Source organism: Pundamilia nyererei, unplaced genomic scaffold, assembly GCF_000239375.1.
Source record: "Pundamilia nyererei isolate P.nyererei 1_Seehausen unplaced genomic scaffold, PunNye1.0 scaffold00033, whole genome shotgun sequence".
In the NCBI taxonomy this organism is placed as follows: domain Eukaryota; kingdom Metazoa; phylum Chordata; class Actinopteri; order Cichliformes; family Cichlidae; genus Pundamilia; species Pundamilia nyererei.
Window position 1 is genome coordinate 2,377,979 of NW_005187434.1, and position 27,649 is coordinate 2,405,627.

General features: G+C 41.0%; 1 protein-coding gene across 1 annotated transcript; it reads left to right on the plus strand.

Moving 5' to 3' along the window:
* On the plus strand, positions 1–27,649 carry grk5l (G protein-coupled receptor kinase 5 like). Its single transcript, XM_005729490.2, has 16 exons — positions 1–524; positions 16,712–16,807; positions 16,935–17,047; positions 22,583–22,660; positions 22,946–23,043; positions 23,188–23,280; positions 24,907–24,970; positions 25,064–25,204; positions 25,281–25,471; positions 25,630–25,667; positions 25,859–25,948; positions 26,031–26,239; positions 26,325–26,462; positions 26,735–26,872; positions 26,984–27,115; positions 27,203–27,649. Exons 1-16 carry the CDS (start codon positions 473–475, stop codon positions 27,284–27,286), a joined length of 1,755 nt encoding a protein of 584 aa, XP_005729547.1. The 5' UTR covers positions 1–472; the 3' UTR covers positions 27,287–27,649.

Consider the following 27,649-nt stretch of genomic DNA (forward strand, 5'->3'; position numbering starts at 1 on the left):
GAGGGGGCCCGCTGATGTCCTCTCTCGTGCACTCAGCCAACCCCTGCTGCTGCTGTTGTAAGGTAAAGCTGGCGGTATCCTAGTGTACCCTTGTTAAGGATCCGCCGCCGAAAGAACCCGGTTTGCAGACATCGGATCTTCCAGAAATAATTATTTTATGCGTCGGGGAGATTTCCTACCCAAATTACGCATGGAATGGTTTTGGGGGGATTGGAGTAGAAATGCAGCGCCGCACTTCCAGCCCACAACAAGAACCATGCCCAGCTTACACTGCAAGCAAATTTATGACATCCTGTTTTATCCTTTACGACTTTGATATGAGTGAATTTTACTTGGATAGTCACCAGGAGTGAAGAAAAAGAAACGCATCGCACAGAGCTGAAGGACGCTGTATTCGCCGCAGACGTTTGTGTGCCGAGAAACCTCTGCGTTTAGGATTTTTTTTTTCTTTTTCTCTTTTTTTTTCTTTTTGATGGAGCTGGAGAACATAGTAGCCAACACTGTACTGCTAAAAGCCAGAGAGGGTAAGTTGACACAAATAGTAAGCGGGCCTGCTTTTGTCATATTTTGAGCTGTGCAGAAAAAAAATAATCGTAAGGATGACGGCAGCCTGCAGACTGTGTGGCTCATTACGGCAGGTAAATCCTAAAGATGCAACAGAAAAAAAATCGGGAGGGGGTGCTGTGCAGACAGTGCAGACAACATCAACGGAACACCGCGAAACCGCTCGTCTTGTAATCAGTGATAGACTCGAGTCAACCAAAATCCTTGCACATTTTGACAGATTGTATGCCCCCCCCCCATTAAATATATATATATTAAAATATATATATGTTGGGGGACGGGGGCGGCAGGGGAGGGAGGATGGGAGGGTGGTCTGCCTCCCACATCCGCTTTCGTTGTCTGTGCATATGAAAGCGGCTCTTTCGCAACGTTGTGCATGCTGGAGCAAACACTGACACGGGGAATAACTCCTTTCTAGAGGGGGAATAAAATGAGCTTAGGCTGTCTGACATTTGAAAGGTGATCCGATGACGTGACTGGTGTTGAAATCTGTGTAAAGGGCCCCTGCGGAGAGACGGACTCTGCTTATCTGTGTAGAAAGAGTCAAATGTCTGAAAAGGCCAGTTGCAGCCCGACAGCACGGTCTGAAATATGAAGGCGCACGGTGTCATTAATAGTTCATTCTGAGGAAGACAGGGTTGCGCTGAGGGCACGAGGAAGGCCTGGAGGTAAACGCCGCGCACTGTGTGATGCATTGACCGTTTTGGTCGTTGGGATCATGTGGGCACTTTTATTTCAGGTTTGGGGCCTGTGGGAAGTTACAAAACAAAATTCATTAGGTTTCGCCTCATAAGCCAAAATTAGGGAGTGTTTTGGTTGTGCAGCTTTAAACAGCAAGATAAATCCTGAGAGAAATAGCCATCCTTTTCCCTTATTCAGTCTGGGTAATGTCCAGAAACTTAAACAAAATGAAAACAGATTACATTTTGTCCTGAGTGTACCTGGGTCCCTTTGGGATGCCCTTTGAACTCTCCTCAGTAATCCCAAACCTGTTTTCAATCAGCAGGGTTTAAAAACCACCACTCACACTCATCCCACTTTATTGTCATGATTATTCTTTTTTGTTTTGTTTTGTTCTTTGGAACTGGTTGCAACAGTTTTCTGTCTTTCTGTAAATGCATCAAATCTTTTGCTTCAGTTTAAAATGACTCGGTGTATGTACAAGTGCAAGTGTACACAGGTCCGGTTGCAGGGAAGCTCATAGTTTGATGTGGCAAAAGCCTCTGCAGAGTTGCAAGATGACGCAGGAAAAGACTTTGGTTCTCTCGCAGCTCCTTCCACGCGTGTTACAACGTTGGCACGTTTTGAAAATAAATGGGCTTCCTGCACATAGAGCTGGAAGTGTTTCATAGGCACTAATAGAGTAATAAAATGAACCAGGATGGCGACATGCTGTCAAAATCCACACGAAGAATGCCTTCGCCCGTGGGTTGGACTGGACGTTTGTTTTATGGCAGCAGAACACGACTGGGCCGAGTGAATCAAGCTTCATGAATTAATAAGAGCAGTTAATGACCCATGACAGATCTCGCTTGTCCCAGCTGCTCCAATGGTGTGCATCTGCCCTGACTGTGTGTGCGCGTGTGTGTGGAGGAGAGAATAAGGCCTTATACAATTATTGGATGAGATGGATCTTTGAGTTAATAGCTGAAGCACGACTTTCTCAGCAGCTTGATCAATGCCTCTATAAATGTAGCTGTGTGGGACTGATTCAACAGTTGAATTGGAGTGTGCAGTGCACACACTGAACAATTTCACAGGTTGCATTATTGGTTGTATCCTCTAATGGTCTAAATCATTAGAGGTTTTGTATTACGTGATGCAGTGCCAAAGGCTATGCACATCCATGTCTGCTGCTGTTAATGCTGCTGCTTTCTGTGCATGCATGCATTTAAGCAAGGCACTGTACTGTACACACAGAGACTCATTTTAGATCATGCACTAGCAACAGCCGAGAGAATGCGAGTGGAGCAAAGTGAAGAGTGTTTTTTCCTGTTTGTTTATGCGAGCATATCTCCAGCCATGCCTGAACTGAGAGGCAAGCATCCTCTGTCTAAACTTCTCCAGCTACGGACAACAGGAAGGCCCAGTTTACACTGCAGTCTTTGGCTTGTTTATGCCAGCATCCTCACACCTCCCAGATCAGTAAAACTGTGCAAGTTGGAGAAAAGAGGAGAAATAAGAAAGCTATTGATATCCCCGGGCCAAGAGTGGCAAAACAGGCCTCGTGCCAGCCTCTGGTTGCTCTTTGACTCTTCAGTGTCAGCGATGGCTGCTCTGACGGTGCTGGTCTGGCATTTGCCGCCAAGTTTGGTGAAGGCTCATCGTCGCTTATGAGTATTGGAAGATTGGAAACACTTTAGAAATGGAGGATTTCTAATCAAAAGAGTGCTCCGTTTAATCACAGTAAAAAACCTAACTTGATTTCCACAAGAAGAATTTTTTTCTTTTTTTTAAAGAGAGGGGCTCTGAACATATTGGACCATTTTGTTAAGTGACCGCTGTCTTACATAAAGCTCAATGGTATAATACGCTATCAGTTTGATGCAGCCCATAAGCTATTTAATCAAATTGATTGTTACATAACAAACTGAGTGGGCTACTGCCATCCGAGCTCCATCTTCCTGTAGAGCTCCTCTCCGGTCTCTGCGGAAGATACTTTATGGATGATGAGTATGCGGTGAAATGAAACACTTCGATGGTCATCTGAGTATCATCTGACAGCGACAGCACTGCTTACTGTGTCAGAGCAGCAGGGGGAAACGCTGGTGCGCTGGCCTTAAAAGCTGTGATGTCTGTGTGAGTTTGTCAGCTGAGGAAATTGGGGCTTTACAACAGATCAAAAAGATCAAAGGCACTTAGGCCTGACAGGGCTCTTTGTTTCAGTGGGATCTGTTACACTGTGGCCTTTAATGTTATACATATAGCTGACATACAGTCAGAGCGAGCGAGCAGGTATAATATCAGAACATACTGTAGATTTATGTGTGCGATAGCCGATGAGGGGTGTGGGGCAAATTCCTTTGTTTAAATGTAACCTGAACTTAGCCACTGTGACGCGAGCAGCATCGGTGCAGTAGACCCTTTGCTTATTGTGTGTGTGTGTGTTCACAAGCCTCTGTCTGCCTGCCTCCCCATTCACAACTCTTGCTGGCAGCAGTCGCAGATTCCAAGCCAGGCGAGTGAACGTCATCGGTTGTTTAAGTGAATGAGAGCAGGGGAAAAACTGCATTGCTGCATCCAGATGCCTTTCTTGAATTGTGGTAACAGAGCCCGGGCATTTAGTTTGGGCGACTAGACAGAATTCCACTCCGCTGCCTGTGGGCTTTCTCATTCGAGCTGCAGCGTTTTTTGAATGTTGTAGTTACATAAGTAAAACTCCCGTTATATAAAAAATAAAAGCAGCTGAGGTGCTGTGGACGACTAAAAGTGATAGAAATACAGCAGGCGAGGATTTATTATTTAATCATCACTGAACTGAATTCTCAGTAAGCCTCCTTTCTGTAGCCTCTTAATTGAACTGGTAAATGTTTTGTATTGTTATGAAGTTACCATTGGTAATAACTGAGGAACAGCTACTACGTAAACCCAGAGAAACTACAGCTGAAATATGAAGAAAAACTCATTTCTTTACCGACCCAACTGCAGTAAAAACAAGCCCCAGTTTTTCCACGACATTACTTGACTTTTACAATAAATTCATGTGTGATCTCATGCATGCTGTGGTGCAAGTTCATGCTGGTTGCATAGAAAAGGGGACAGTCTATCACCATCTGAGACAAGACAGCGAAGTAATACCATGGAAAACTTTTACAGTCCAGTTTCAGCTTAGTCACTAGGTAGATTGTCATCTTTTTACTGAGTTACTTTGTTGTGGTTAAATAGGCGATGGCATGTTTTATTGCAAAGGTTATGAACATGATAATAGTGCAAGCAATGGCACAGTTTCAGGTTACTGGTAACTTTTCGAAACATTACCCAAACGAGGTGTATGTGCATATGCAAACGCACATTAAACACGGCTAGTAAGCGCTTGTCATTCTGCTGAGATGGCTTCCTCGCATAACTAAAACAGGTTATTATAGTAGTGAGAGGGCAGCCATTGAGGGCAGCATAGGGGTGCAGTGGTTAGCAATGTCACCTCTCTCCAAGACAGTTTCTGGTTTGAAACTGTCGGCCAGCTGGGAGCTTTCCGTGTGGAGTTTACATGTTCTCCCATATGCCTGTGTGGGTTCTCCGGGTACTCTGGCTTCCTCCCGCTGTTGAGAGACACGCTTGTTAGGTTAACAGGCCATTCTCAATTGGCTGCAGGTGTGGATGTGAGAGAGTGTGTTGTCGTTTGTCGGTGTTAGGCCTGTGATGGACTGGTGTGTGATTGTGGTGTACTGTGCCTCTTGCCCAGTGTCAGCTGGGATAGGCTCCAGCCCCCTCCCACGACCCTACTTTGATAAGCAGGTTAAAAGAGATCGTGCTTGTGCATAAGTGAGTAGACAAACATGATTCACCTCAAATTTTCTAGATTTCACGTGTGAAAACAGCTTTACTGAGTAGATTGCGAAACAGTCCCGGGGACCTACTGCCGGTAACACAAAACTTCCTGAAGAGTGTTACCAGATGTGCTGATGTTATTTTTCAACCTAAGTATAAAAAAAGTCCCTTGTCAAAAATGTAAATGTTTGAAACGTTTTTGTAAGGAAGTATAACCATGAAAAACAACATAACATAAAAGCAGTTCATTGGAAAGTACTGTTTTCATTCCTAGATAGTACACAGTTAAATTTGGGTTGGACAAAATTTGGATATTTACAACTGTAATTCGAATGGACGTCTGTCAGAGGACCTCCTTTTTTACACAGTACCTAATTATACATGACTTATTACAAAGCAAACACAGTCACAAATACATCATAGTTAAAGTTAGTAATACCTTTTCTTTTTTCTTAGTGTTTCAGCTGTACATTTACTGTATTTACCTACTGATCATCAGTGGTAATTACCCTAGAATACACTAGAATTTACGGTATAATTGCCAGTATAACTGCCTACTGGTCAGTGTCCGGCAGCCTCGCCTCTGTCAGTGCGCCCCAAGGTGGCTGTGGCTACACTGTAGCTTGCCATCACCAGTGTGTGAGTGTGTGAATGGGTGGATGATTGTGTAAAGCGCTTTGGGGTCCTTAGGACCACAACAGACCATTTACAATTATCAGCTATTTACATAATTATTTAATCTTTTGTGACATTTTTAGGCAAACACCAAAAAATTGCTTCTTTTTTTTTAGATTTACTCAATGAATCTACAAAAAGAAACATTAGAACAATCGTCTTAACTAAACCAAAAATAAGCATTTACAGCGTGTGTAGATAGATATAGAATAGAAAAGAATAGAATAGCCACTTAAGTGTCATCCAGTTTAGTGCACATCACAACGAAATTTCTGTGCATTTACTCGCCGTCAGACTGTACAATATAAATCTAAAGGTATAAAAAAGGAATCTAGGATATGTACACGTAAGAATATAAGAGACATTTGTGTGTATTCACTGCTTTTAGAAAAAAACTGTTGTATATATTAGGAAAAATGACTATATAGCATAGTAATAATAGCAGCAGAAAAATATAGTGTAAATTACCATTCCAGGTATGAAATTGCATTGCCCTAAATATACAGTCGCTGATTATTTTGATTATTAACTCAACATGGCTCTGTCTTAAATATCTGGAAGTCTCCAAAAGTTTGTCAGAGTCCCGGATTCAGCCTGCACTAAGCTCTGATTGGAGCATATTGCGTTTGAAACCAGCCCTACACATTTTTTATGTTTTTTTGCTGCAGTTGTTCTCTTAAGAAGACATTTTATTTCTACATAGATTACTGGCTGATAAGAACTGATTAGTCATTGCTGCTAGGAGAGGTACAGTTAGCCTATTGTCTTTGCAAGAGATTTACAGAGGGTTTTGTGTGTGTGGGAGAGGAGGTTGGAGGGATGTCGGGGGTGGGTGCTTCAGCGTCCCATAGAACAGCAAACCTAAGCAAGTCCAGCTGCTGTCATTACAACTTGCAAAATGTAGTGAAATGAGCTGCACCCTCCACTATCAAATGCACAACACTGATCTTTGTTGTTTGCACCTGCCAGCTAATGGTAATCTGAGTATGAGCACTATATTGCAGACTCTGTAGTCTCTGTTACGCACTTCCTGCCCCGTTTTCATATAAACAAAAACATTTGCCTGGAGTGCTCCTCTCTCAGGACCTGTCTGAAAGGACGGAACCGAGGAATAAAACTGTCAGCTTTTATTTAGTAGAGACTCTTATTGGAGGGAAACCAGCCTCTCATTTCCTCATCGGGTCCTCCTGACAGGAAAGAAGTAAAAGATTTTTTTTTAAAAGAGGACCTGAAAAGAATATATTGCGTATACATGCAGGACTGTTTATGGTGTTATTAACAAAAGGTGATTCATTTGAATACAACATGGATGGGACCACACTGGCAATGCCCGACTATCCCATTGAATCTCATCATGTGTTTTCTGGAAGTGAGATCACTGCTAATGTTGTTAAAAGTATATTACAGATAGCTTGAAAAAATTCTCGGTCCTCATAAGATGGAGCCTGCTGACTCTAGTTATTCTTTAGTGCCGTGCCAGGCTGGGAATCGTGATTTTTTGAGCTCTTTGAAATCTTTCGAAAACTTTTTGTTGCCCTCCAGGTGTGCAGATTTGAACCCTTGAAAGCCTGAACCACAAAACAATTGTTTAAATTGAGTATTAACTAAACCATATGACAATATTTTAAAAGTAATTAAATATCCATTTGCATATATGAGTCTTAATTTATACAATATTTGCTACATCCAGCATATTAATATAATTATTTTGTAATTTATTACTTTAAAATGCATTGCTCAGTTTATCCAGGTTTTTTCAAGGGGTGAAAATCACACTGACGATCTATTCACAACAACTCACAAAACCTCATGTGTCAAATATGATACATTAGGTATTTTAAAGGAGGAATTTTTCATTTGTTTTTTTCATTTTCATTTGTCTGTAAATTCCCAGACATACCCACAGTTAGATCGCTGTTAGCCTGGCAGAGCTGCTTGCACGGCATGTCTTCATTTACATTTGGGGTATTATATATGACCCTGCATGTACAGTTCACGCCATTTCAATTAATATTATTGGAACGTTTTTGCTGTTTAAGTTTGTTTTTTGTAAATTCAAGGATAGGGGTTCCTTTATTGGCTCTTCATTCTCTAACAGCAGTTTTGCACTGAGATTATAAAGCAAAGACGAAGCAGAGATACCCATATCTCCACCGACAACACGCCACAAGGCTCACTGTGTTTTGAGTAGGAGTGTGACTCATTTTTTCTTGAGTAGAAAAAAATTCAGCTCTCTGGCTCCTACTATCTCTATTGTTATTGCTGCCTCTACCCACACATACAGTATACGTAACTCAGCTGGATGCAACAAGTTCACGCCTGTTCTCCAGGGGTTGTCGAGTGGAATTCTGGGAAATACAGGAGATGATTTTCTAAAGTAAAAGTAGACTCGGTAAGCCGAGTGAAAGTGGATGGAGGAAAAAATGTGAATTTTAAGCGCTTGTCATTAAAGTACTCCAGGAATGCAGTCAGAAGCCTCTCAGACACACAGGTGATTACTTAAGTACTGTTTCATCGTGTCTCCATGTGCTTCCTGCGCTCTGCACTGCTGCCATATTGCTTTAATGGAACAGCTGATGAATTTTTGATGTGCATTAATCCAATAATCTATACAGTAACTTCTGAACCTTTCTCTCTCATATCTCCTGCTGGATGAAGAGCTAAATGCCAGACTGTATACGTCAATGCAAACACACTCAGAACCTACATGATGTTAAATGAGACTGTTTATTTCCTTTAATGTCAGGACAACTAAACATAAAGAAGAAATGAAGGATCTTTTATGTTTGAGGAAATACACAACTGTAAAAAAGTGCTGATCCAGCCTTCGGATCCAAACAAAATTGGGGGAAAAAAGGCACAGGGATTTATTAAAACATGTTTTTGGATGTCGGTGAGGATGTTGAGGTCCGGGCTCTGTGGAGGCCGATCATGACTGATCCATGTTTTTACTGCATTGGCAGCATGTTTGAAATTATTGACATGCTGAAGCTGTTGCCAATCAGATGCTTTCCAGATGGGAGTGCATGATAGATCAAAATCTAACAGTACTGTTCTACATTCGTAATCTAATCAATTTTGACAAAATCTCCAAATGCAACTCCAAACCATGACAGAGCCTCCACTGTGTTTTACGGATGGCTGCAGAGACTCACTGATCAATGTCTCTGAACAGTGAACAGCAGATGGATCTGTGCTAACACTTCTTTCTTGACTTGTCCAGTTTCTTTATAATTTTTAAGGACACACGGCACACCATGCCAGGTTTCCCACTAGTAGCCTTTTAGGAATCAGTTTGTTGGTGTCAAAATAGTATTTTGGCATTTTTCCCAGATTAAATTAAAGACATGGGAGCAAATGATGTGTGTATAGGCTGCTAGTAAGAAAGTGACTGCAATTTAAAACTGGTTCTTTGCAAAGTTGTCTGTTATGTGTGGACACAAGGACACAACACTGGTTCGTCCCTTGAGTTAGTTGCCTTTATTATGCTTGAATGATTCATAGGTCAGTGGCTTAACAAACAAACAAAAATGGTCAGGTAGAAGGACTGGAGTGAAAAGGCATCCAGTGTCCAATGAAAGCCTGGAGAACTATTGCTCAAGACCACTTTAAAAAACAATACAAAACAATCTGGCTGCATGGCAGCAAAATATTAAGAAATGAGGTGTGGCTTTGTATTTATACATAACATATTGTTATTTATAGGAACCTATGACACGGGGATTCTTTAGAGTGCATTAGAGTAAAATCAGCTAATTTATTTGTATATTTGTAAAAACATAAATCTTGAGTAAAGCTCCAGAGAGTTATAAATGAGGTTGAAAGAGTTCATTAAGGAGTTTGGCTCATTTAAGGCCAAAGCAGATTTTAAAGACTCTTTTTTTTTTTTTTCAATCGAGGCATGTTTTCGTGGCAGGACATCACAGGAGCAGGACATGGAACAAATATCTTTATGAAGAGACTGTGTGGGACATCACAGGAGCAGGACATGGAACAAATATCTTTATGAAGAGACTGTGTGTTTCATGCAGAAGGAAAGAAAGCACCAACCCAGTAATGTCAGTCCACGGTGCCCCATGAGTTCTATCTCACTGATGAGTCGGCTCTGTGCCTTTCAAGCACTTTCCTCAGTGTTTGCTCACTTAACTGCTGATTTTCACTCTGAATGAACTAAAAATCATTCCTCGTAGAGATGTAGGACACTACCAAAACATTTATCGAGGTAAACAGATGCTATAATACCTCATCAGAGCACAGGAGCATCCTGTTACGGCTAGCTTCATGTGGACTATGCTCTGTCCTCTTGGATCTTTATGGATGAGCAAACAGCAAGTATTACCCAGCGTGCCCTGCGCTGTGTGTGGTCCTTTGATCGGACACCACGGTGGGTTATATAATTTCAGGGTTTTTTCGTGCTTTCCCCCCCCCCGTCACATTCCATACTTTATATATTTATAGAACAGGAAACTTGTGGCACCTGACTGTTCCCAGACAGGATATGTACCCTGCCTTCTGCTGCGCTTGTCAGATTTCTGTCCTTGCATGCAAGTTTTGACACTGAGTGTCTTCCTACACCGTGACTGTTTTGCTCGTGAACACATGAACTTTAACAGGCGCCGCTTCTCTAGTGACAACTGCCACAGCGCCCTAGCTCTGAGGTCATGGACTGGTTTGACCACCTCAGTTTGTATTAACACATTGCTGCTGCCCTTGGGCTGGTCTCTATTAATAGCAGTAATGTTTACAAGGACATAAAAACGGGGAAATGGGCAGTGTTGTGTGTGTTTTTTTCCCCTCAACTCTTTGTGCAAAAGTAGCTGTTGGCAAAAGGTTAAACCTGGAATTTATGTCTCAATCTTAAACGCGTGTCGAATGCAGCTACTTCCTTAGGTCAAGCTAGATTTGGTTGTTGTTTTCAGCACACAGCTCGCTAGGTTGTTGGGACACAGCTGAATAGAACGCCAATACTGTTGCTGATAAGATCTCTGTTTTATTGTCTATGACTGATTTTGAGTTTATGACCCCTCATTAAGCGGTTCAACATGTGACCCTCACAGCAGCCAAAAGAAGCCGAGTGTGTTGCCAGGTAAAAAGGTGCACGTCATCAATGTTTGCTTCGAGCATTTCAGCAGATGTTACAGGCGGACCATCCAGTTGTTATTATTGTGATATATGTGGACACGGGAGCTCATTTAGGATGGTAATAAGAACAGAGGCACCGACATGACATCATGGTGGAACAGACCAACAAAGACCGTCTTCCTGCTATAGTCCACCCCTGCTGCTCAGGTCTGGGCAGTGTTTCCCCTGCCTTCCTGTGGCATACACACACACACACACACACGCACTTTTAATATGTGGATTAAATCTTCAATAATGAGTCTTTCACATCTTGTTTTGGTTTGCTTTCAGTGCTGCTGGCTTGACCTGATAGGCATGCGCATGCATATATGCTTATATTTTTAATAAACTGGTATGCAGTGTAGTACCTTAAACCTTTATTTACGTCTACATTCCTGTTTATACTGCATATATAGGAGCAATATTCACACATGGCGTGATGCCCCCCCCCCCCCCCCAAAAAAAAGCAGTGTGCCAAGGTATGTTTTTTGTTCTCTTTGCTCCTCTTCTGTCTTTGCAGCAGATAGATATCTAGTACGATTTAATCACATTTCCCGTGATAAAGCAAACCCGTACATTGCTACGAATCACTTTACAGCGCCCGAAGAAGCACAAAGAGGATGTTTTGCAAATGCAAAGCTCCCGTCTTCCTTCAATAATATGCTTGCTGGGTGTTTACCACTTGTGTTTTGCATGCACAAGACCATTGGCCCTTACCTGGAGCTCTCATGCAAATAAATCCCGATCACCGAACGGTTGGATGTGCCGGGAGGGATGGACCGAGGGGAACAAAGGCATTTGCATCATAGTCTGGTGCTGGTCGGCCACAATGTATTTGTAACTCGCTGACCACCACAGTATGACTCAACCGCGAGGCCGACATTTAACAGATCAGACAAAGGAGGTGATGTGGGAATAAGCGAGAGTTAGATAATCAGAAAGGGATAGTGAGTTGTTTGTGAACAAAGAGGGTCAGTGCAGCCAGGAGATGAGAGTGAAGAGTCACTGAAACCTACTCAAATCTTGCACACTTTTTTACACAGTGTAGGTGTAGAAAATAGCACATATTCAGAACGCTCGGCTCTGCTCACGCTCGTGCTCTTAACATCACATTCTGTTGCAGATGTTATTGCATATATGCCAGATGCACAGTGTGACAGTCAGGATGTGGTTTCAGCTGGTTGTCCACAGCACATCTAGCTTCATGTTTGGAGTGAGATTGTAAGTGGAGGTGTTCGAGACCTCGGAGATTATGTGTGTGCACGTGTGTGTGAGTGTGTCAGGCACTAGATGTTAATGGCTTGGGTTCTTTTGAGTGTCAGCACTTTGTGCGTATAACCTCAAATCTAAGCAGGGTTGTTTTCGAAGGTGTGGATGGATGGGGCCTGCAGGATTGCCACGAGTTTATTAAATTGAGCATGAGGACAACACTAGAGAGAGGTCACAGTAGTGACATTGTGCGTGCACACACACACACACACACACACACACACAGATGTTTGGGGTTCGGGTAACCCCCTGGTGTTACGCCAGACGGTTGACGTTTTGTCTCTGACCTTCTTTTTGCTTTACTTGACATGCCTTGATGATGTCAGAGCTCCTAAACATGAGCATAAATAAAGGGTGGCGACCACACTGCCCACATGGAACAAATTAGACTGACAAGTTCCTGTGTGCAGCAAATCCACGCCACAGCACATATTTCAGCTCGTGTGTAACTGACAGACCACATAAGAGTGAGAACGCTTTAATAGCGAAAGAAATAAACAGACAGCCGTGAACAAGATGGTTTATGGAGGATATTTACGAGGATATTCATACTTTTAAGAGCCAAGTTTTGTTAAACAGGAACCTAGAGTTACAAATCTGGACGTAAAACGAAACATGTGAATGTTTTTCTCTTCTTCAAAACATGATTTCAAAAAGTTAGCACTTGCTTTCATCTTTGTATATCTAATACTGTTGTAAACTTTCCTCAAATCCTGCCAGAACATTTCGTAAAGCCGTGTAACAGCAACGTGTCAGACAATTTTTTTAACCTCTGTTAGGCTGTGCTTTCTTGAGCCCACAGACAAAAGAGGCCAAAGGGCACTAAGGCTAAACAGAACTTTATTTGTTGTTACATTCAGATGAGGAATAATTGATTCGTTGTATTTGCATGTTTGTGGGAGTGTTTGGGTGTGCTCTGTGTTCTGGTCTTTGCACCACACGGGCCTCGAATGTTACAGTGGGACGAATTATAAATATGCTTTCGAGCAGCTTTATTTGCAGTGATGAATGAGAGAAATCGAGGGGTTATAAAAATAACATGAACAGCGTGACAAGAGACCACACGTAGAAAAGCCCAAAAAGGAGGCAAACCACTAATCTATAGCATTGTTCTATTTTTATGGCCAAGGAGCTGTAGACGTCCTTAAAAAAAAGTCCTAAAACAAAAGGGGGTTGATAGACTTGAAACAGCAAATGAGGTCAGTGATTGGCTGGCAGCAAACTTGGTGACAGTGATGTGGTGATGACAGGAAATCTTCAGCAGTGTGTCAGAAGAAAAGGGAAAAAGATACTGGATCACAGGGAAACAGCAGAAGAGCAGAAGATGATGCCAGGAGTTCCAAAAAGCAGGAAAGGGGGGAGGCGGGGAGGGAGAAAGAATGAAAAATAAATAGGCTTGGAGAGCAATGAGAGGCAAAGAAAACAGGACACAGAAAGAAAAAGAAGGAACTGCATTATTTGTGGTTGTCTCAGCATTGTGTAGAAGTTGAATGCCTGGGTGGAGCACCCATGTTTGGTACAATTATTTGACATGGCGTTGACCCTTCACAGGAAATTTATGCCATTTGGCTGGACGCTTGTATCCACAAATGCCTCACACTAGCACAAGTGCATACATTTTTAGCATGGCGTCCCTCCCATGGGGAATGACCTTCTTCATTCGCTGTATTCTTTTGCCTTTTTGGCAGATGTCATGTTTTCATTAAAGGAGATTCAAAAACTGGAGCACACAGCAACACACTGGATTTTTGTGTGGGGAGCATAAGTTTACATATGAACTGTTTACAGAAGCGATCAAATAAGGAAGTGCGCCTGTTTATAGCATAGTTTCGTCTACAGTAATGTTAATGAGGCGCAGGTGCTCGAAGTTAATGATTGTCTTTGGGGATATTTTTATTCGGGTTATTAATACATTCATGCTTCGTGTTTGTCTTTGGTGATACGAGTATCATTCTGAATACCGTATGTGAGCTTTGCTGACGTAGGGTCCCTTATCTTTAACACCCCTCCTCCTAAAAAGAAAAATACTGCAGTTCTAATAAGAGTCAGTACAACCCTGTAAAACTTTTTATGACTCAAATATGTAAGAAGTGGATTGAAATACTTTTGTATACTTTGCTGTGAAATCATCTGTTCAAAAATGTTATGTCAGCTTGTAATGATGGAAATGATCTCTAATTAAATCCCTTTGTGCCTGTATAATGTATGGTTATGGCTGGCCGTTGCAATGTAATCCTGAAAGTATGACACACGAGGGTCATACTTGGTAAGTGAATAATAAGCATAAGTGTGTAAAATGAGGCTTTTGTACTATGTGGGCAAAATAACCCGTACCATGCAAAAATCTTGAGCCACCCCTCATTTCTTCATATTTTGTTGTCATTTTTTAAAAACTGGAAACTGGTCTTAAGCAATAGTTCTCCAGGCTTTCTGAAGGTCTTTCAAAGTGTTTCTTTCAACATGGGCTGCTTTGTTAATCATTTTTAGTCCAGTCTTTGAGCCTGATCATTTTTCTTAAGCCACTTAACACTGACCTATGAATCATTCATGCTGTAAAATTGTACCTGTTGTCCATACACACAACAGACAATTTAGCAAAGAACAAATCTGGAATTGAGTCTTTAGACTCTTTGTTATCAGCAGCCTGTCACAAAAACATATAATTTGTTCCCATTTCTTTAGTTCAATATGTGAAAAGTAAGTAAATTAAGTAAATACGTTTTTTTTTTTTTTTTTAAATATTCATAGAGCACATTTTAAGATAAATATCACAAAGAGCTTCACAACAAAAAATAGTTAAAAGTTATCAAAGGTTACACAGTCTGACAGGCATAAATTTTTCCACCAACAAAGTGGTTCCCAAAAACCTATGAGCTCAAAACTTCATATCTCAGCATGTTGTGCAGAGTGTCCTTAAAAACCTGAGGAAACCAGACAAGCGGAGGGGGGAAAGTAGCAGGCCTACGTGGAGAGTATCTGAAAGTCATGTGAAAAATTTGAGTAGACCTCATACAGGACCCGAGAGATGTATGTTGTCCCTCAGTTGATCCATCTAAAGGGCAAGAAGAATGGTACAGTAATTATATGCTGTGTTTCCATATATATTTGCAAATGTTTCAGCAGAGGACTGCATCTATTTCCTGTTTTCCCAGCAAAATGGAAAAGAACTGAGGCGTGGATTAAGACTTTTGCGCACTAATATAGAGCAGAACAGCCATTCTGGGTGCACGATATTTCAGTATCAGACATTGTAGCACACTTTTATGATCTTGCAGATAGAGTGACAAAAACATGAATGAATGTATTCATGTATAAGATAATGTATTTGCTGTTAGATTAAATATTACATATAGTAAATATAGAGTAAACATTTCCTTAGTCAGTGATGTATGTATGTATGTATGTTCTGTCTATACCAACATTCATGTGTAACGTAATTCAGCAGTCAGCTCTAAGTCTGCTATGGTTCACTTGTTTGACTGTTGGCTTACTTTATCTTAGTCAGTTTATGGCTTTCTGGGGAAGAAAGTTTCCCAGCTATGGTCTAATATCACACCAAAACATGCTAATTTGAGACTAATCTTCCCCTTGTTGAGTGCAATTTAATTTTCTTGGCAAGTAAATTATATAATATTACAAAGGCAACAGTGAGACGCAGAACAGACTGCAGAGCAGGAGGAAAGGATGAGACAGTAATGCAGCAGGATTGATGGGAAAACTGCTAAAAGCTTTCACTCAGAGCCTCCACAATGACGTAGGGCCTCTCGCATTCCTGGGTTATTACTTAAAGATGTCTGCTTGTCATTGCTCTCAATGCCTCTCACATTGGGTGAGCTGCTTGCAGCAAATTTCCACTGCACAGAGCGGTTAAAGGAAATCCCTGTCATTTCATTAGAGCAGTCGTAACATATTAAGAAAAAATAACTTTGAGACGAACATGGTGTAAGGGCAAAGCGGGCTGTGGTAGAAGTACGAGGTTAAAAGTTGCGTTTAATCGCATCTGGTGGATACTGTGAGAAAACGCCAAAGGTGATTTAGACATGGCTTTGATGAATAATGGGAAAGCGGTCAAAGTTAAGAGGCAAAATAATCAGCTCCGTCGATGACTGCACAGTAAAATTTCTTCAGAAATCTAAGTAGGCGATGTAGATCTAAGTGGTTTTTGTTCGTGATGGTGTTACGTAGCTGCAGGAAGCTGATGCATGATTATTCAGTGCAGTGGAATCCAGTCTGGGTTCTGATGGGAACTGAGCCGGTCAGAATGGGCTTTCTGTCTGTGTGGACACAAAAACACACACACTCATATTAAACACACACACACACTGTTCCACTTCCAGTGAAGCCACTCACATGAAAAGTGAGCAAGAAAGTCAGTGGAGAGAGGAGAGCGTTACGGAGGAAGTGAGACGTAATCTATGAATTATATATACACACTGAGACTATGATTTCATTCAGGGGAGAGCCCACACACAACCCCCCTCTCTTTTAGCCATTGGGCCTTCATTTTCTCCTCACTGACGAAAATAAATGTGGACAACTTTATTAATTTCTTTCAGTTGAACATTTTTACCTCTTGTTTTACCTGTCACGACAGGTGGAGGAGGGAAAAGGAAAGGAAGGAGCAAAAAATGGAAGGAGATCCTTCGTTTTCCCCATATAAGCCAGTGTACTGAACTGGGAAACAGCATCGGTACGTGTTTCTGCACTTCCTTCATCTAAAGAGAGTGTGTTTGACTGTTTGTTGGAAAGGCTGCGATTTAAAGTCTGTGTTCATTTTATGGGTTTTTTTTGTTTGTTTGTTTGTTTTTCTTTTGCAGACAGGGAATATTTCAGCATCTGTGAGAAACAGCCTATCGGACGACTTCTCTTCCGTCTTTTCTGCGAGACCAGACCGAAACTCCAGCGATGCATCCAGCTGCTGGATGCGATGGTAAACATGCACGCACACACGACTTACATCGACCCCTTTTTTATATTTGCATTAAAAATATCTTTTTTTTTTTAAAACTAAGGAATAGAAAAGTCAACCATCAACTCCTTGTGACAGATCACACCAACCTTCAACCAGTGATTGTAACTGAACCTTATCGCAACAGGATTTTAGTCTGACGTGTACTTTTGTTGTTTTTGTCATCTTACCGCTGCACAGAGTGTCTTTGAAACACAATTTAAAGCTTTGACTTACACATCCAGTGTCATTGCATTGATACAGTTGAATTCCAATACTAGGATCCCACCTAGAAATATTTTTTTATACCCTTTTTAAAATGTTAAGCATTAATACTGATAAACTCCACACAGAAAGCACCTTGCTCGTGTAGCAGCAGTGCTTCCCCAGATCATAACACTGCTCCCTACAGGGTAGTATGGTAGGCACTAGGCATTATGGGTTCATCTCATCGTGATTTGCCCATCACATTGAATCATTCATCAGACCGTGTGACCTTTTTCCGTTACTCCGATCTTTCTGTCTGTTTAGCCTCACTCATAAGTGGTTTTCTTTAGGCTACACAGTTGTTTAGTTCAGTGAGCTTGTGGAAATACTTTTACTTTTACAGTCAGAAATAGCTGTGATTTTTGCTTTTGATTTGTTGTCATTTTATTTCACCAAAATTGTCATGATTTTTTTTTTTGACCGCATTTATTTCTATGAGATGATGGTTCACCAAGTTTTAATGAAACTTATTAAAACAGTTTTAATAGTTACAGTTGTTAGTTGTTTTTTTTGCTAGATGCAGACCAATAATTTAGCCCTTCTGAGACAGTGTAACGTCTTTACCACGATCATGGAATATCATGTCTTCCAACAAGGCTGTTTAAGGAATGAGAAGCTACTCACTACAGCAGTTAGGGTTAAACAGCCTGTAGCCAGCTGAAACACATTGGCAACTGTAGTTGTCCAATGGAGGGATCTTATTTATTTGCCTAGTTAAATCCAAGTTTTGTTTGGTTGTTTTTTTTCCCAGGCAGAAGCACGCATCATGACACCTACAGAGGATGTTAATAATGATTTTGGTGTTTGAGTTTTCTAGGAGTGGAGTGCTTACTAGAGGGATTCTCAAACAGCAAGTTTTAAACTTTTCAAAAGTGTGAATTTGCACAGAACTGAATAAACAGCATAATGTGAAATGTTAGTGTGCTACGTTATTTCATGAAATTACATTTGAATAATCCACTCCGGCCCTTAAAAGTCAGTCTTGTGGAAACTCATATTAGAGTAGAATAAGAAAAGTGTCTCTGCATTTCAGATCATTTTAGATTTGACAAACTAATCAGTCACATCCTTTTCATGGGTAAAGGTAAAACAAAGTTTTCAGAAACATAAACTACAAATGCACGGATTGCAATATTGTGAAGAAAGTGTGAAGAAATCATTGAACTTTACAATATAACCCAATCCACGGTAAGCTGCAGGATCATCTTAAACTGAAACAACTGAAAGTAAAGTGCTCTGCTACTGGACAGATGTACAAATAAACAAAAATCAGATGTTGTACATTAGAGGTGGGAATCACCATACATCCCACGATACGATATTATCACAATACTTAACGCACGATATGATATTATTGCAATTTTTTTAAAAATGTTGCGATATTCAGATTCTGTACATAAAGGTAAACCTTATCAATATTCATTTTATCTAATATCAAAGTCTCACACTCAGTCTTTCTCTCATTTCATTCAGTTTTATTGTTGACAAACTGAACAGTTTGCATTACAGTCTAGTCCAACTTAACTGAATGCAACCATCTGGTACAATTATAGCTATTCTGAACTATGCAATTTATGAAAACTATGCAGCCCCTTCAGCAACTGAAGAATTTGAAAGTAAATTAAAACAAAATATAATTTTACATTAAATAAAAAAGTTTTAAACTTAATTAAAATAAAACTTGTCTTGTTGTGTTAAACACATTTGTACAGTGTCAGGATTCTTGCTCAGAAAAAGGATCAACGTTCCAGTCCACAAAAACTTTTTTGTAACAAAATATCGATTTCTGCTGTCCCTGTATCGATACATTATTAGCAAACAAAATATCACGATACTACACAGTATCGATTTTTCCCCCCACCCCTATTGTACATCCACCTTTACCTGATATATTTTACCTTACCAAACAAAAGCAGGTGCAACAAAACCAATGTCAGTTGCTCATATAATTCTGTGTGTTTTTAACTTCACCAAATAACAGGAGAATGACCTTTTTCCCTTTTTCACTTGTCTCTATAATCTTCCCAGTAACTTCTTTAATCTTTTGCTCATGCTGAGGCTGCTAGCTTGTGGCTAGCTTTGAGCTCTGGATTGCTGGATAGCCATTTTTATTTTGTTAGCTTCTTTAAAATGTCCAAGCTCAGCTGGGTAAGTTTCTGTTTAGGTTTGTTAGAATTTTGTTGTGGTCCTCCTGCAGTTTACTTTGGCAAACTCTTTATAACCGCTCACAGGAAGTGGAGCTTTCACGCTAACGACATGCAGCTAACAGTGTGTACCTGACTATTTGCCTGCAACCCTGTCCACATGCTGTGTATCACCGGACATGGTCAGGAATGCTGGAAAATGTCAGATTCCGCTCTCTTCCTAGAAGATCTCTATTAAACATGAAAGGATTTCAAAGGCATTATATTACATCTACTTTATAGGTGACGTTTGCACTTCGACTTTATATCATCTTGTGCTTACAAATCGTCATTACAAGTAAATAATCACCTATAATTTTGAATTCATCTTTCAGCCCAAAAAATCAATGGTTATTTCTGGTCGCCACCCTTTATTTAATTCTTTTGCATGGAATTAAAGGCTCATCTAAAATAAAAGACTAAAAATGTTAAGTTGTACAGTTCCCTTTTATTGTAACCTGCGTGTAATCAATTATGTAATGGACAGCATGTTCTCAGATGCGAGTATCTGGAGGAAAAAAAATTGTGTTTATTGCTGGATAAATGCAGTCCTGGAAACACACTCATCAACTTTTTTAGTGTACTCACTCTGATTAGAGCGCAGGCTGCAAAAACGCCAGTGTTGCTGGGTCACACAGCAAGAGGACACAATTAAATGGAGTAGTGATTATTCAACCATCCAGATCCCCAATCTATCCAGCTTTTTGCCTCCTACCACCCCATGTCCACGTCTAGACAAAATACCTCCCACATGACACATTTAAGTCTTTATCTATCTATGCCCAGAATATCTTAGCGGACATGTGACGGGCAGAAAGGACACATTGTTTCCCTCGCCAGCCCCTTCCAGTCCCAGCGCACCCCCGTCTCTCCACTTTTCTGCCCACTTTTAACCGCCCAGCCCTAAAAGTGACCATCACCCCCTCCATGCCACCCCCACTCTGTGTAGGGGGAAAGCACTTACACTCAAGCCAAACACGTGTTGGAGCTAATTCTACAGTCCATGTGACAAACTCAGCTTTATGAACCCCATTTGACAATTACTCAGGTCTGAGGGTGTTTACAACCAGGCAGGTGGTTGTATTACAAGTGATTAAACAACATTGCAGTCCATTGCTGGTATGAGGTTTACTAGACAGTGTTATTGTGTAATCTAGTGTGCAGTAATTAGTGTAATCTACAATTTACAGTAATTGTTGTTCTTTTATGTATGTTTTTTTTAAACGTGTAAGCCGTGTGAAAGTATGAGCACAGCGGTTCAAAAGGAGGAGGGAGTGTTTGTGCATGTGTTTTTTCGGTGTGTGCAACTTAAGTGGTTCCAATGGTTCCTCTTACATCATGAGAAGGTGTTTGTATGTGTTGGATCTACTCTGCTTCCAAAAGGCTAAGGAGGCGTCTTCTTTCCCCTTTGGCTGAACCCCCCTCCCCCCTTTTCCTGCTCCTCCAGCAAGCAGTGGGAGTCAGACAGCTCATTTACTGTGTGTGTGTTTCTCTGAAACCTCTGATAACAAAGCCTCAGTTAATCAACACTTGGCAGCAATCACAGCGCTCTCTCTCGTTCTCTGTGACTTTTAGTCATAATCTTACATGTTTACGTACAGTGTTGGCTTCTTCGTGTTTCATTCTGTAGTGTCTGTGATGCTGTGGTTTTTTAAAGCCAGTTTTTTCCTTAAGCTTCGAGCTCATGTGTGCTTCCGCGGTGCATATCATATATACGTTGATGTGTGTTGTAGTGGAAAGCTGGTGACGCTGGTGTGACACACTGTGACACTGCAGGACCTCAAGGAATCCCACCGTGTTTACTGTGTGGTTGCCAGGCAACACAGGGCCATGTTGGAAAAAGCCCACTAATAGAAACAGCCATGCCAGCATGGATGCCATGTTGCCCTCCCCCTCCCGCTTTTGAGAGGTTAAAAGTGCCGGCTTCCAAATGCGTCAGCGAGCTTTTCATGTCACTGCCCCTGCGAGAAGTCCAGTGTGTCCGCCGCGTAACGACCCAACCTGTTAGTGTCATCAGCTGCATGTGTGCAAACACGGAGCCAAGAGCAGCATATGTTTATGTGAGAGTGACAGGGAAACACAGATATACAGAGAGTGAGAGGTGTGTGTTTCTGTAACCGCACAGCAGCTGTTTCGTCTTTCAAAGGAAAAAAGCAGGAAAAATTCGAGAGACATTTGGTTTTTTGGGGGGGGCTTTTTTTTTTTCCACTATTGGAGTTATGCATCCAGTTTGAATGCCTTCTAGTCCGAGTTCTAAATCATCATCAGTGTAATTTAAAAGGATTTTAGTAACATGTCATTTATCACAGCTGACTTTCTCTGGTTGAACGATTATAAAACACTTTAGTTGTGTTTAGTTTTTCTATTATCATCATTTCCTCCTGCACTTGTTTGAGGGGAAATTTATTTCCTTGTTTTAAACAAATCTCCTGCGCAGATTATAGATCTCGTCGATGTAAATTGGGGATTTGGGATGCTTGAGATAAAAATCGGTTTGACTTGGCTTGACTGGAAGGGAGAAGTTATTATTTTCATTCCAATAAATTCTGTTATTCAACAACTGCAAAAGAATAGTGGGTGTCTTCCAAGTCCACTGGGACTTTGTGGTTAATAAAACATGTAGTCATGGTTTGCTGCTACAGAAAGTCAACAATCAAGCTGTTACAAATGTCAGTGAAGTAATTAATAAAAGGTCAGATTGAAAGACAGTTTCACAACACCCCATCCAATAAATCATTGCATTACTAAATACTGTCTGTTGTTGTAGATTTGAGATCTATAGAAGTCTAAAGAAATGTTTCACAATTTCACAACAAACTAAACATCATCTTTTACATCTGAACTTTGAAATTAGCCAATAATTGATCAAGTGATGTAAATGCCACTGTTTATAGTCTAGAAAATATTCATTACATAAGTTGCCTTGTTTGAAATTGGCACTGATAAATAACTACTTGACTGCAGACGATCAAGTGCACGTTAATACTTTTGTCACATCTATAAAAGTATGTAACACAAATCTATAACAGGAGTTTTGTTAACAACACTGAGTTGTTCTCTTGTTTAGGAAGACTATGAGGTAACACCTGATGAAAAAAGAAAAAGCAGAGGGTGCCAGATCATCAAGGCCTTTCTATCAGAAAATGTAAGTTTCCTCATTTGATGCATTTTAAAAATTTTCGAGCCTTCTTTTTTTTCACACTTTGCTTCAAAAGAAAACTTTGTAAGCAGACAAGCAGACGGCAGAATTAAAGTTTGCCAAGATGCCCGCATGGGTTTAGTAATCAAGTGTACGCATTAAAAAGTCAATGTATTGTTACTTCATCGTCAATTAGATCAGGCGTTTATGTTATCTCTTTAATTTGTAGTGTGTGTAATAAAGAGTGACGCATTCCTGTATGTGTGCTACTGTTTACATGTGTTGATGTAGTCACCTCAGCGTGTAGACATAGCGGAGGTTTTTGCAGACCAGTGCAGAGAGAACCTCGAGCTGAGTCCATGTAAGGAGATCTTCAGCAACTGCCGCAAGTGAGTTCCTCATTCATTCACGCTCACCTGGTTGCAGGACTCTCTCTAATTTGTCTCTGCCTTGTCTCTGCATTTTCATCCCACAACGTGCGTTTTGGTAACTGATTTATTTTATTTTATTTTTATTTTTTTGCGCTGCACCAGGGCTGTCCATGACTACCTGAGTGGAGCTCCGTTTGCAGACTACCAGAACAGCATGTACTTTGACCGCTTTCTACAGTGGAAGATGCTGGAGAGGTTGGCTGGGTTTTGTTTGCTTATATCCATTTCTCATCTGTGAAAAAAAAAACACATTGAAATTCTGAATGCAGACATTTATAAAATGTAATTTAGTAGTTGTAGTCAGGGATATGAATGTGGGGAATAATCAGTAATCAAGATAATATGGATTACATATCATTTATTTGTAAAATGACTAGTAAAGATCACTGCCCTATAAATACAGCAAGGTTAAAATTAAAGTCGAGATAAAAGTTGATGTGTAAATAAGCTCACATTCATTCAGTGCTTCTTTTGTCTGATTATTTTTGGCGTGGAGTTTGACAGTTTTAAAACAAAAATTAGCCGCTGTCTGTTCTCCAGATCACGTTGTGGTAAAGATTCAGTGAGTCAAAGAAACAACCTAAAAAGAGACAAACATAGACTCCAGCGACAGGTAAATAAGGAAAAACCCAACATAAGTAAAGTCCGCATTATGCAAAGTCTGTATTGACTATAACTGTGATATTTGCAAACGAAATATCACTATTATGTTAGTAATGGACATTTGATAGTCTGGGAAATAACTGTGTCATCACCCCTCATGGACTTTGTATTTTTGCAGCAACCATTCGGAAAAAGTTGGGATCCTGTGTAAAATCTAAATAAAACAAAATTATTAGCAAATCCCATAAATCCATAATTTATTGACAATAGAACACAGAAATTATATCAAATAATGAAAAACTCTAACTGAATGTAACTGAAAAATTATTGGCTCCTTTTGATGTTGATGTAGTTGGCACAGGGCCGTGTTCACCACTGTGTAGCACCCCCTCTTCTTTTAACAACAGCCTGTAACGTTCAGGAGTTGAGGAGAGCAGCTGCTGGACTTTTTAGAGAGGAATATTATCTGATGAGGGAACAGCATCGTCAAAAAAAACGAACCTCTGCCTATATATACTTACTGAGAAACTGATGCTCTTTTTATACCCAATCATATTACTGGCCTGTTGCCACATCACCTAATTAGTTGCAAAATGACGTGTTGCTGCAGTAAAATTGAAAACAAGCTCCATTTTTTTCTCCATTTTAACCATCAAATAGGTTTTCTGTGTTCTGTTGTGAATAAAATATGGCTTTATCCAAATTCCAAGTGGTGGCATTCTGTTTTTATTTACATTTTGCACACAATCCCAACCTTTTGGGTTTTGGGGTTGTTATTTTTTTTCTTTAAAGTCATTTCACAATGAATAAAATGAGACATGAATACAATGATACTGCAATAATATTGTATCTAGAACTTTCTGTGATAATCATGAAATGAAAGTCAGATGTCATGACAGCCCCAGCAACCATAATTTAAAAAGTTAAGAAGGTAAATTTTCCAGATAAGAAATGACTTGGATAGAATTACACCTCATTCTAAACAGTATAATATTTTATGCAGATAGCATGTAAATAAACAGCAGTTGGGAGTAAACAGCAGGCTTTCAGAGCAGCCTTGATTGTATCCGTGTCTGGAAAGTGAAATTATGTACAAGAGGTTCCATCATCTATACAGGAAACAGACTCAGGATGGTATTGAGTTCTGCACATAATGCCTGTCTTAATCAATACTATGAACATCTGTTAATGGGTTTTGCTGTGCCTGTGTTTTTCCAGGCAACCAATCACTAAGGACACGTTCAGACAGTACCGAGTGCTGGGAAAGGGGGGATTTGGAGAGGTGAGAGACCCGGAGATAAATTTTGATGTTGACATTAAAAGTATTGCCATTTCACAGTGAAATGTGAGATAACACGGTGTCTTTAATCCACAGGTATGTGCCTGCCAGGTTCGAGCAACGGGGAAGATGTACGCCTGCAAGAAGCTTGAGAAGAAGAGGATAAAGAAGAGGAAAGGAGAGTCCATGGCTCTCAACGAGAAGCAGATTTTAGAGAAAGTCAACAGTAGATTTGTCGTAAGTAGAAAATTAAGAGGAATAAAGTGCAGCGTTGATGCCTTGCGGCTTCTGCATGACTGTTGTCTTCAACCAGGTGAGCTTAGCGTACGCGTATGAGACCAAAGACGCCCTGTGTCTGGTGCTGACCATCATGAACGGCGGCGACCTGAAGTTTCACATCTACAACATGGGCACGCCTGGCTTCGACAAAGACAGGGTCCAGTTTTACGCTGCTCAAATCTGCTGCGGTCTCAAGCATTTGCACAGGGAATCGATCGTCTACAGGTAAATCTCACACAGTCTTAAATGCATTTTAAGGTGTAATTCAATCAGAAGAGAAAAGCCTTTGAATGTTAATGTTTTTTAAAACATTTTGTTTAATAATGTGTGTTGTGAACTGATACTTTATGCTTTAACACACTTGCATGCTGTGTCATCTTTAGGGATTTGAAACCTGAGAATATCCTATTAGATGACAACGGTGAGTCTTGAAGTTTCAGCAGTTCTTATTCGTAAATATTGCGATGCAGCATTTTGCATGTTAAATTGCACATTTATCGTATGATAAATTACAGCCAGCTAGTTGTGCACAAAGATCCTGTCAGGTACATGTGGATAACATCAGCAGTTCTACCTTACCTCACCTCACCTCACTAACACTCTGTGTTGCAGGACACATTCGCATTTCTGACTTGGGGCTGGCTATCAAAGTGCCTGATGGAGAACTCATTAGAGGCAGAGTGGGGACAGTAGGCTACATGGGTAAGAAGCACTGTAGTCAACATTTTTAAAGGAGAAGGGTAAAATGTGCAAGTTTCATTAAGTTTCTCCCTTGGGTCTACAGCTCCGGAGGTGATAAATAACGAAAAGTACGCCATGAGTCCTGATTGGTGGGGACTGGGCTGCCTCATTTACGAGATGACCGCCGGGCGATCGCCCTTCCGCGCCCGCAAAGAGCGAGTGAAACGGGAGGAAGTGGAGAGGAGGGTGCAGGACGAAGAGGAGGAGTACAACGACAAGTTTACAGAGGACACCAAGGCCATCTGTAGAATGGTGAGGCTTGATGGAGAGATGTTTGTATAGCGAGAGATGAATGATGAACAATTGAGTGATTCATCTCTGCTTCTACTTCACCCAGCTGCTCACCAAAGACCCTAAGCAGAGGCTGGGGTGCAAGGCGGATGGAGCAGCAGGCGTCAAGGCCCACTCGTTCTTCAAAAACATCAACTTCAAGAGGATGGAGGCTGGAATGGTGGAGCCTCCCTTTGTGCCTGATGTGAGTTGTTGATATTATTCTGCACTGGAGGTTTAAATCAAACTCACTGCTAAAACCAAGAATCCTTACTGACACTTCCTGCGTCAGTAAGGACATTTTTTTTAAGTTTGTTATATCAGTGGAAATATTCAAAAATAGCCAGCATAAAAAATAAAATAAAAAATCAGAAACAGCAACCAAAATTCCATGATGATAAATTATCTATTAAGATAAACTTGTTTTCTGTTTTTCCCTTCAACCCAATCTTTTTCATGGTCATTGCCCTCTCTCAGCCTCGGGCAGTGTACTGTAAGGATGTTTTGGACATAGAGCAGTTCTCCACAGTCAAGGGAGTCAATTTGGACCAAACAGACAATGACTTCTACTCCAAATTCTCTACAGGCAGCGTTTCCATCCCGTGGCAGAATGAGGTAAGCGCGTTCATGTCATACGGCATTTTAAACGCTCAGTGCGCTTCTCGCAACTTGCTGGGAAAGCTCACACATTTTCCTCTTTCTGCTTCTTATTCTCATCTTATCCAGATGATAGAAACCGAGTGTTTCAGAGATTTGAATGTGTTTGGGCCACATGGAATGAGATCTCCAGATTTGGACTGGAACCAGCCGCCAGAGCCACCTCGACGCAGCCTGCTGGACAGGATCTTCAGGAGGCATGTAAGTGAACGGACAGGCGCATTTGGAAAGCAGGCAAAGCCAATTTCGATTAACCCACGCAAATCTATCTCTCTTTTTCTGCCGCAGCACCCAGAGGTGTCCATTTCCAACAGCCGTGTGCAGTCTTCCAGCGTAAACTCTGTGGACTCCATGTCCAACTCTGCCCCCTAGTGGCATCGTGTCTGTGTGGGCGCCCCACATACACAAACACAGAACACATACACACACACACATATGCCGTGCAAAGGGAAGGAGCTACCGAGGGCTTCCCTCCTGCTGACTGGTCCACTGCTGGGGCCTGAGCAACAGCCGGTCTAAAAAGCCTTGATGGCCAGTCCATTGAGTGGGAGGGAGGGGTGGGATGGGGAGGGGAGGGGGATGACCATGCCCTAATGTCCTGGGCATTTGAAGTAGGATGGTCAGTGTTGCAGAGACTTTTGGAAATGTTTAGACAAACCTTACCTACCCTCAGGATTGTTGGACTGTAGAACAGAGCCACTGATAGTGATGAAATTAAACAAAAAAAAAAGGATA